Source organism: Eutrigla gurnardus (assembly GCF_963514095.1).
Source record: "Eutrigla gurnardus genome assembly, chromosome: 14".
Taxonomy (NCBI): domain Eukaryota; kingdom Metazoa; phylum Chordata; class Actinopteri; order Perciformes; family Triglidae; genus Eutrigla; species Eutrigla gurnardus.
The window spans coordinates 3,621,104-3,632,027 of NC_139937.1; the positions used below are offsets into that span (position 1 = coordinate 3,621,104).

General features: G+C 43.6%; 1 protein-coding gene across 1 annotated transcript; it reads left to right on the top strand.

Annotated features, from left to right (window-relative positions):
- Positions 1–1,010: 1,010 nt before the first annotated feature.
- Positions 1,011–8,638, top strand: she (Src homology 2 domain containing E). The gene is made up of 6 exons (XM_084027463.1): positions 1,011–1,930; positions 2,418–2,544; positions 4,190–4,444; positions 4,678–5,041; positions 6,646–6,765; positions 7,580–8,638. The coding sequence occupies exons 1-6, from the start codon at positions 1,484–1,486 to the stop codon at positions 7,770–7,772; spliced, it is 1,506 nt and encodes a 501-aa protein (XP_083883589.1). The 5' UTR covers positions 1,011–1,483; the 3' UTR covers positions 7,773–8,638.
- The last annotated feature ends 2,286 nt before the right edge of the window (positions 8,639–10,924 follow it).

Below are 10,924 nucleotides of genomic sequence, written 5' to 3' on the forward strand. Positions count from 1 at the left end.
TTGGACTAGCGAGCTGGCATGGGCGGGGCTAAAGATATCAGCTTCGCTAACTATTGGTGAAATATCTACGTCAGTCATTTATTGTGCTTGACCACTGTATGGCCTGTTGCTGTAAAAACGACAGCCCATATTAGTATTTTAGAGAAAATAAAAATAAATAAATAAAAAAAACCCGGCATGCGCCAGAATAACAGACATTCTTCAGGACCAGTGAAGGAGAATACAGACTGCAGCCTCCATGGGGTTGTTCCTCTGCCAGTAGATGGCGCAACTATCTATCAGCTGGTGGTAACGCAGCGTCACAAAGTCTTTTAGAGGCTCTTTAGTCCTTTGCTGAAAGTGCATGACCCCCAATAACATGCATCTGTAGTAAAGAAAACATAAGTATACAAAGTGCAGCTGTTACTTTACAGATACTTTATTCAAGTTAGTAGTTGGTGGGTTGTTTTAAGAAGACATTTAGCTCGTTTATGGTGCAATATTTTATATGATTTGTCCTGGAAAGGTCATTCATGATTTTACAATTTAATTCGAGTTTCATTCGAACTTTATGGCATTTTTAGTGCTGTCTGTAATCCATTGTTATCTCTGCTTATTTTATTATTATTATTATTATTATTATTATTATTATTATTATTATTATTATTATTATTATTATTTTATATTGATGCTTTCCTTTTTTAATCGATATTGGAAGAAATAAAAACTAAAACACCAGTTCATAACTCTTCCACAGCTGACTTAAAACGTTCTCGTTCAAATTAATTCATGTGGAGAGATTCTTTGATTCCCACAAAAATTATTGTGCACAAGAAAATCAAACTTCAACTTTTTTCCAAACTGTGTCACAACTGTCTCATGTTGGATCATTGCTTTTTGACAGGCGTCTATATGTCATTGGGCCAACTTCTGATCAAGTTTGACAATTTCAATTGTGTATCCATTGAAATGATTCCAGTGAAACCCCTACCCCGCCCTGTACACACAGCCCCTCCCCAGTCTCTCCGGTGACATCCCACAGTCTGCGCACACAACTTTCCTCTCCATCTCAACACCTCGACAGACTGGACACATCATCTCACGCTCCGGGAATGGGATCTTTACTGGGTTCAAAGAAAAACTTCGAGTTCTTTCGAATTTACGCGCTGCAAAGGCTACTCTTCAAGCTGCAGGGATAGTTGTTACTGCAGGTGCAGCGTGACAGCAACAAGAGCCGCAGGCTAATGACCTCCAAGACGCACAAGTTGCCAGGGAGTTTCAGACGCTAGGAATCTTCCTAACACCACGAAGGTTGTCTGAATATGACGATTAGGAGATTCTTGTAATTTCAAGAAGTTAATTGAACCGAGGCGTGCGTAAAGTTAGAGCTGTTGCGTACGCTCCAAAGTTAGTTGTGGTGGGGAAAGCCGTTGCGAGAACGTCTAAAAGACAGCAGGTGTGTTCACTTTTAAATCTGCAAGTAAGTGTCAATACATTTACAGCCATGGCGAGATGGTTCAGAGATTTCCCCATCAACCTAAAGAACGGAAATGAAAGGGTTCGCTCGGCCTCTGAATCCGGTCCACAAACTCGACCCAAACCCTCGTTTTCTCGTGACAGCCTGAAAGGAAATCTGCGCAAAGATGGGGGAGTGGGGGGTTTACTGGCGGGGAGAAACAGGAAAAATTCGGCTACAGAATTGGGTCGCAGCGGCGCTGGTTCTGGTGGGATAGTCTGGGATAGTCTGACAACTGGAAAAGGTCGCAAGAACCCCAAAATCGAGACCGGGACATCGGACGAGAACCGGCAGGTTAGGAACTCGAGTTTGGCGCAAGCATACATCAGCAGGATGATCAAAGTGGACAAACAAGACAAGACCCCCAAACTCAACAGGATACGTGAACAGAAGCAGCCCGAGAACGAAAAGGGAAGGTCTGACATTAAAACAACGGTGAGTAACTGAAGATGAACTCAGGTAATGCAAACCTCTTGTGCCACTTCTTATTTTATTGCATCTGCTATTTATTTAGAATCAAACAAAGCCAACAGGAGGTTACAGCAGCATTCAGATTAAAAGTCAATGCTGTAGAGTGCAAACAATAATAATATTAATAATCGTTTTGGGCTTGAGGTCAGTGCTTTCCTTTGTGTTCCTCCGTTCATAACCCTGTACTCAGCTTGCATCGCTCTCTAAAGAACACAATGCAGTTTCACTACATTGTGTCAGATCAAACAGGCACACACAATGCGCTGACCTCTTTGCACTATTTATGCCTGTCCCTCCATTATTTGTCACAAAGTCATGGACACCACACACCCTCACCTGTATCAGATCCCTGTCCCCCTGCCTGCTCTCTGTTGTCTCCAGGTAAATGTAACATCTGAATACCTACAGCAGCCCAGCCTTGTTCTTTCTGACGCTCAGTTCCTTCTCACAGCTGATTATCCTCGAGGACTACGCAGATCCTTTTGATGCAGAGAAAACCAAGGAGCAGAGGGAGGCTGAGAGAGCAGGAGTGAATGATGGGTACATGGAGCCGTATGATGCCCAGGTCATCATCACAGGTGAGTTTAGGCTTGTCTAGCTCTGCAATTACAATTATGGAAGTGGCATTATCGCATAATTACATGTATTTATCTCTTAAGTGTCTTTGTACATTATAGTTGATAAACTATGTACATTATATGACAGGCACATTTCTCTGTATTCACATTTTTGCTATAGGGACGTTTTACAGGAGATTTTTAAGGCCAAACTAGATCCTCAGTCTCTCTGATTTCCTCCTCGCTGCTGGCGGTTACCGTAGGAACAGTGTTGTGCAGGGACAATGGGTGCAGCTTCCTCTTCCAACTTCCTGTCTCCTGGCTCTGTTTCCTTTGCCCCATTCTCTTGATAGGAAGTTGGCCCCATTGCGACCCCCCCTCTAACACGCACACACACACTTTATGGTCCCTTATGTGTGAAAAGAACCAAAAGACCCCCCTCACCCCTTCCCAAAACCTACAGGTCCCCCCCTGGTCTCGCCCAATCACTTCCCAGCAGCCAGGAAGTGGCCTGGTCAGCCAGCCAATCAGCAGCTGTGTTGACCTTTTCTCCCTGTAGCTCCATTGTTTGGTCACACAATAGTGCAGACACACAGGCTACCTGTCAGACAGTAAAGAAACACAACAAATAAAATCCCCCTGAAAGTTAACACATCGACCAAACTTAATTTAGGGATCAAAAGCCTAGAAACCGGTTTAAACTAGTGAGGACACCATGCATTAACTGAAATCTAAGAAAAATGTATCGGTATCACACTTTTTCACAGTTTGAGTTCAGACTGGGAAGCTGGCAGAAAATATTTGGAAGAAAATGAATGAAGCTACTTTTTCCCATTATAAAATACACCGTTTATTCAGTACACCGAACTAATGCAGTGTCATATAACAGCCCTGCATGAATTGTAGCTTCATGAAGGGCCACAGTTATTTTTATTTATACGTTTTTTAAGAAATATATTTATTAAATCTTCATTTTGAATGCTGCTGCTGTTGAATTGTTATGCTATAATGAGAGGTCAATATTTTGTCCACCACGCTTTTATCAATAAGCGTAGGCAAAGTACTTCATGAAGGTTGGATATATTGCAGGACTATTGAATTAGACAGCATTCGTTTTAGCTCTGTGTTTCTAATAAATTGGCAGCTGAATGTATAATTTCAAGGCAACACTGGGATATAAAAAGTTACACTAGAGATGACTGAATCGTATTGTTAATGTAGCAGAATATCATGTAGACAGTTCTTTATTGCCGTATTCTGTATTTTAATTTATTTGAGCATGGCAACTTAGACAGGAGAGGCTCCAAAACTAAGATCACAACATTGTGCTGATGACTGCTTTGTCCATGAAACCCACATAATACTGTCCAAGTGCTGAGTCCAAAAAAAAAGAAGCTCCCCACGGACTCGCAACACTGTCAGCTGCTTCATTTAAAATGTCTTCTTTATGACATTTTGAGGCCAAATTGGCTCGTTGACAGCAGCGCAGTTATTTTATCAAAACACAGAGGAGCCTATTTGGGCTCAAAACACTTCTAAAAGAAGACATTTTAACAAGTGCAGATCACAGTGTCCTATAAGCAATACAATGCTTTATCTACTATGACATGAGTGATAACCCTTCATCTTAATGCCGTGAGCTAACCGCATGACCACTGTGCTGCAGAGGTTCGTAGACGGGGCTCCAAAGACCTCCTGAAAGTGTGTGTTCTCCTGGACCGAGGAAAGAGAGAGGCGAAGGGAGAGGAGGGGAAGCCCACACCTCCGAACATCTACGACACGCCATATGAGGGCGGGCTGGAAGGCGACAGTGGGGGGGTGTGGATCCCCGTCACGCGGCCGGAGTCTGACATCCGTCCCGCCGGAGAGTACGAACTGCCCTGGGAGTGGAGAAAGGAGGACATTGTTCGAGCGCTGTCAGGTAGAGAAAGAGAGAGAGGGATGATGGGAAGGGTGGGGGTTCAGGGCGTGGAGGAAGGATGCCGTGAGTTTTATTTGTTCAGCAATGCCACAACAATTCTGTGTTTGCGTTAGAGAGGAAATAAAACAATCCCTCTGACTCAGTTTCCAGAGATGTGCTTACTTTGGTAGCTCTGGCAGGCTTACTAGGACTTTATTGTGAAAGGTTGATATCGTCTCCCTTGCTTCCCTCAGCTCAGTTCGAGGCGGTGGATTGTTCTCCCACTAAAGAGAACGGTTCAACCTCCACCCGCCAGCAGCAGCAGCAGCAGCAGCAGCAGCAGCAGCACACCCTCAGGCAGAAGAACTGGAGCCATAAGACTCTCGTACCATCTTCTCCATCCTCCTCCTCCTCCTCTCCCTCCTTTCCCTCCTCTCCTATTCTCAAACTCTCCCCTCTCACGCCCCCATCTCCCTCTTTCCCCACTCTCAAACTCTCACCCCTCTCACCCACTCCCACTCAGAACAAACTCTCCCCTCCGTCTCCTACGTCCCCCAGTGCCCCGCTGGATGTGGAGGCAGCCAAACTGGAGCCCAGCCTCCCCCTGGAGAAGCAGAGGTAACTTATGTACAGGAAGGAGGAGGGAAAGGTTGCATATGACGTATGCACATCATTTATTACCATGCAGACATCATATTCAATAAGACACTCGAGATACAATATACTGTCAAGAAATAAGAGACCTAGCAAAAAATAGTCTGAGCAAACACAAATAATCCATCCATCCATCCATTTTCTACCGCTTATCCTGTATTTAGGGTCGCGGGGGGGCTGGAGCCAATCCCAGCTGTCATTGGGCGAAGGCAGGGTACACCCTGGACAGGACGCCAGTCTATCACAGGGCCAACATATAGAGACAGACAACCATTCACTTTCACATTCACACCTACGGGCAATTTAGAGTCACCAATTAACCTATCCCCAAACACAAATAATGACGTAGCAAATATTTGAATATATTATTATATATATCATTATATAAGATTCAATAGACCCTGACTAGTCAAAAAAATGACTGACAATCTGTTAATAATTGAGCCTTCTAATAGATTTGTGATCGACCCCCAACCTTGAATGACTGAATGAGGGTTGGGACATCGAGATGCTGGTTGAGACATCTGGTCGCCTTCATGTCATGTCTGTGTATAATTAGTTCCTATCAAAATTAACTCTCAAAATTCTCATACACTGTAGAGCAGAGGTCTACAACGCTTTCAGGCCAAGGACCCCCAAGGCTTATAGTGACCCGGTGGAGGGACCCCAAATCGTATAAAATTGTGTTCCTTATTAAACCGGGCCAATTATAATAGTATATATTAGTATATAACAGTACTTTGTAATGATCACAAACAACGCTCAGCCATTCAAATAATAATTGCTGAGAGATTTTAATTATATTTTGGCATTTCTACATCACAATTTCACATAATATTAAACAAAAAATGATATTTCCTTGATGTAGGTTGCATTCATGTTATGACGTATTTTTGGACATATTTCAATTTTTGGAAGAAAAAAAAGTTTGGGATCAAATCATTTCGGGGACCCCCTGCAGTAACTCTGCTGAAGATCACTGGTGTAGAGTAAATGGCACTAAAGAATACGTATATTTCTTCTTTCCCGTTCCTTTTACCTTACTGTCCGTGTTTGTGTGAAGCTCTGGAGGAACGGCCCTCCACAGTTTGGGCTGACATGCTCCCAGCATGGTCCCCGTATGTTTCAGCACGTGTCCAGCATTCGTTCCTCTCGTGTTCTGGCTGAATGTCAGCGTGTTTTTCACGGCCACATACAGTCCTGTTATATATGGCTCTCGCCTGTCACCACTGTCAGCACCACGCCGTGTCCTAATGGGCCTCCCTAGATACCGAGCAGCCACATACATTATGTCCGTCCATCTGATTTATCTCCTTGCCCTCTCAAGTTCACCTTTGGTACTGTTAACTCATTGGGTCCACCATATACGTCAGTCTGATTTATGGAGACTCTAAATCTCTGTTGTCTGTGCATTCGGCCCCTCCAGTCAGTCTCTTCCTGGTTTTTCTCTCTCTCACCATCATCACCTATCATTGTCTTGACATCTGACTTATCTCCATATGTTGCCGTGTTATATGTCAGTGATCCACTGTCTCTCTCTCTCTCTCCTTCGCTCGCCCCCCTTCAAGCTGGTACCATGGCAGCGTGAGTCGGCAACAGGCGGAGGCTCAGCTGCAGCGCTGCAGGGAGGCCAGCTTCCTGGTGAGGGACAGCGAATCAGGAACCAGCAAGTACTCCATCGCTCTGAAGTGAGTTCGCCGATGTGTGCGTTTCATTTGTGTGATTGTTGAACACAGGCACGCTATATGGTGCGACATGTACGCCGTCATTTACTGAGCTATTTTTATCCACTTTTGGTTCGCTGCATCGCAATCTCAGTTCTTCTCCGGCTAAGTTACACCTAACAGGGACATTTAGCTTGAAAGACTAATATGCTTTTCTGATTTTAATAATTCCTTTTCTAACGCCACATGTCTTTCAGCCCCGTTTCAAATGGACATGGCACATGTATTTTAAGTTAAACAGTGTATTTAATACTGTACAATATATATGTCTAAGTTGGTGTGTCCACTGACTTTGCCTTCAACAGTGAGTCTGTGTTTGGTTCTTTTTAAGGAATTACAGTAACTGGGGATGTGGTGGCAACACTTAAAGCGTTAATGCATGAGAATGTGTCATTTGTGGAGTTGACACTACTGTGTGAAGTGTGCCAGGAACAGGTTCTCTGGATAAACGCTGAAATCCTGTAGTGCAATTGTGTGCACATGGGTGTGTGTGTGTGTGTGTGTGTGCATGCGCCTGAGTGCACATTTGTTGTACGCTGCTCATTCATTTGAGAGTCCACATCATTAACCCCATTTACACATCCACTGAACTCGGAAAATGCACGGCCTCATTTAGGAAGAGACAGATAAGAGAGCAGGTTTTTTATTTAGTAACAACTCTATGATGTTTCCGTTGCTCAGCATCGTACACGTTTCAGCTGTTGCTGTGTGCCTCTTACTTGCAAGCCTGTCTCTCCTGACATACATCTGTATATTTTGCTCTGCCTTGTTCTATTAGGACCAGTCAGAGTTGTGTTCACATCATTGTGGCCCAGACGAAGAGTGTCAAGGGTCTGGGCTTCACGCTGGATCAGAGCAGCTGTGTCTTCTCCAGCATCCCTGAGCTGGTCCACCACTACTGCACACACAGACTGCCTTTCACTGGAGCGGCACACATGACCCTGCAGCATCCTGTGCCCAGGCCGCACTGAACAACACGCCAGGACATAAATACACACGTGCATACATGTAGTACACGTGCATGCACAGATGCACATGGACACGCACATTAACTAGTTAATACATGTGTACGCACACATACTCACAGATATGCTGCTTTGGATCGCCCTGCATACTACCTTGTTAAGTATACGTCTATCTATTCCATGCGCCACAGTGGTTCATGTCATACATAACATAACCATTGATCACATTGTCTTAATTGTTTTCAATCTGAAAACCCTACTGAATGTATTTATAGTTACAGGAAAACCATTGGCCCTGCCGACCGTACTCACTATCATGCACACCAAAGATTTCTATGATGCCTGAAACGATGCACATGAAGCCCTGCAGTTACTGCAACCAACCGGATATTTGAAGTCAGCTGATCAGTTTGTAATCTCCCCTCACACGGAGGTGCTGACCTCATGAATTAGCGCCATGCCACCCAGTTAGGTTCGGTCTGTGAGGTCAATACACCTGATTGGAGTATTTTTATTCATCCATCCAACACGTCAATCAGCCTATTGATCTATGCTGAAAATCAGGCTAATTTGCCAACCACTCTGTCTGTCAAGGGAAAGAGCTTTATTGATTAGGGGATTAGAACTAGTGTAGTGGGAGGAGTCTCATAACATTACAGTCCTCAGTCAGCAAAATTGTTTGTGTGTGTAAGTGTACAAATAGTAAGTGTTGTGAATATCAGGTATATTCAAGTGCCTTCAATGTAATCTAAATATGAAAAAGCTATCTTACTTTATTGTGAATGAACTGAAAACTTTACCCTAAAATGTATCTTCTGAATGCATAAATGATGTGTGTATGAACGGATATTGTCTCATGTTTTTTTTCCCATTAACCGCACAATGATGCGGCCTGTATATGAGTTGTAAGACTTTTATTCAATAAATAAAATAAAATTCATAATAACTCTAGACGGTGTTATTAATAGATGTGCCGCAAGCAAAAGTCAAAGCAGGGTTCAAGAGAAAGAAAGGAAGAGGTGTGAAAAGGAGATGAGAAGCTAACCCGAGCACAGATTCAGTGTGTGCTTCTCTCTTGTAGCTGTAAAACCACTGACCTGAGTGTGAAATCAATTACAGTTACGCACACACACATGCAACCTCATGCATGCGCACGCACTCACCTATTTGTAGCCCACAAACACAGACAATCATGTGCGCCCACATAAGCCGCCTGTAGAAAATGCATACCGAATAGTGCACACACACAGCATTTATTCAACCCGACTGGTGGCGTATTTAAAGAAAATCCTCACCAACACACACATGAAGCTTCTCACACAACACAGGGAAGCTTTATCCTCACGCTGATGCATGGAAGCGTGTGTTTGCGGTAAGATATGTCTAACCAGTAAACACCAGTGTATTGGTTTGCATGAGTCTCTCTTAGAGAGTGTGTGTGTGTGTGTGTGTGTGAGAGTGATTGTGCACCCATGTGTGCACATGTGTGTGTGTGCACGCAGTCCTGTGTGTGTGTGTGTGTGTGTGTGTGTGTGAGTCAGAATTTTTCTGTTCAGGGATTACCAGGTTGCCATGGTGATTAGTTAGAGTGAGGTAGGGCCATCTCTACAGGGATGCGGAGAGGGAGGAGAGAAGAAGAGAAAGAAGGAGGAGAGACAGGCTACGATATAAAAAGAGCTATGAATAACCGTGGCCATAGAGCCATAGTGTAGCTCCCCCACAGAATACCCTGCTTGGTTTGTGAATGGAAGCTCAACATGTCAGAGCAGTGCCAGAAATGAGTACAGCAAAATAGCGTGAGGCTACACTCGCCGTACTGTCACCTTATAGATTGATCACATGACACCCGCTGTGAGGGTCCAAATGCAGGGCAGGCCGCGGATCAAATATGCGTCTTGCTCGAAGACACTTCAGCAAGGCAGATGCTTAGTTCTACATGCTTGAACCGGGGCTTTCCGGTTGAGGAGACGTCTCTAATCTTGGCCATCGTGCCGTACCCAGAGTGTCACGATGGCAATGTTACACAACAGCAGACACCGCTAACTATCACCTTTCCTTCCATCCGTGTGATCTGTTGTGGTTGGTCCTTCATGTTCTCTTAATTAAATCCCAAAGTAGGTCAAAACAAACTGAGGCCCAGGGTGCTGGACACATGATTCTTGCTTTTGGGAATGCTGCGTTCGGTAACCATCGAGCCTACAATCTTTAACGCTTGTTTGAGTGGTCTTGGTCTCCATCAGCACCATCCAGTGAAAACTATTACCCTCTTATTTTTAGTGGGGGTTGTTTTATAATATGAAGTATTATGTGTTCCTTTATTGGCTGAGAAAAGTATCCTGCTAAACCAGTTTAAGTCATTGAAGTCTGACAACTGCATCGTCAGTGGCACATTTTTCATAATTCATAGCTGATTTTCACGCGATGCGTGATTTTCACAGGACAGTGATGATGAGCAGAATTCACCTGCTGTCTGAGCTCAAGATGCTTTACTTAAGTAAGTAGAGGTGATACCAAAATACAAAGATACGAATAAAAGTGCTGCCTTCAAAAAGTTACACAAGAAGAACTCCAAAAGTATTATCAGAGGACAAATATGCAGAAAATTATTAAAAAAAGTTAAGTATATGCATGAAGCATGAAAATATATTTTATGTTGTTATATCAGTAATTACATTTCACTGTTGTGTTAACATGTAAGCTGCACTTTGATGGTGTATCTAGTTGAGGTGGAGCTAAATTAATCAACTTCTATACCACCGGATTGCTCAATCAAAAACAGTGTTGTATTTCATTCGATGGTCGTGTAAAGAACAGTAACTACAGATGTCTAGTAAATGTAGTAAAAAGTCTTTACTTGTCTCGGAAATACAGAAAAGTTTTTCAAAGTGACAGCAGCATTTGCAGAGATGTAGTGAAAGTAATTATTTCTCATGCTTTTCCCCTTACTGTTACACTTTCAATCAGTCTGTGATTCATAGATCAGATTTCTATGTTGTTAAGTGTTGCATGACAGAACCACAGGAAGTAATTGCAGCACCAGAAGTCAGAATGACAGCAAGAGAGGAAGGGACAGAGAGAGGAGAGAGGGAGAGGGGGTGTGAGGGGAAGACAAGCACTTGTGGGGGTCCCAGCTTTTAAATAATTCACAGAGACTCACA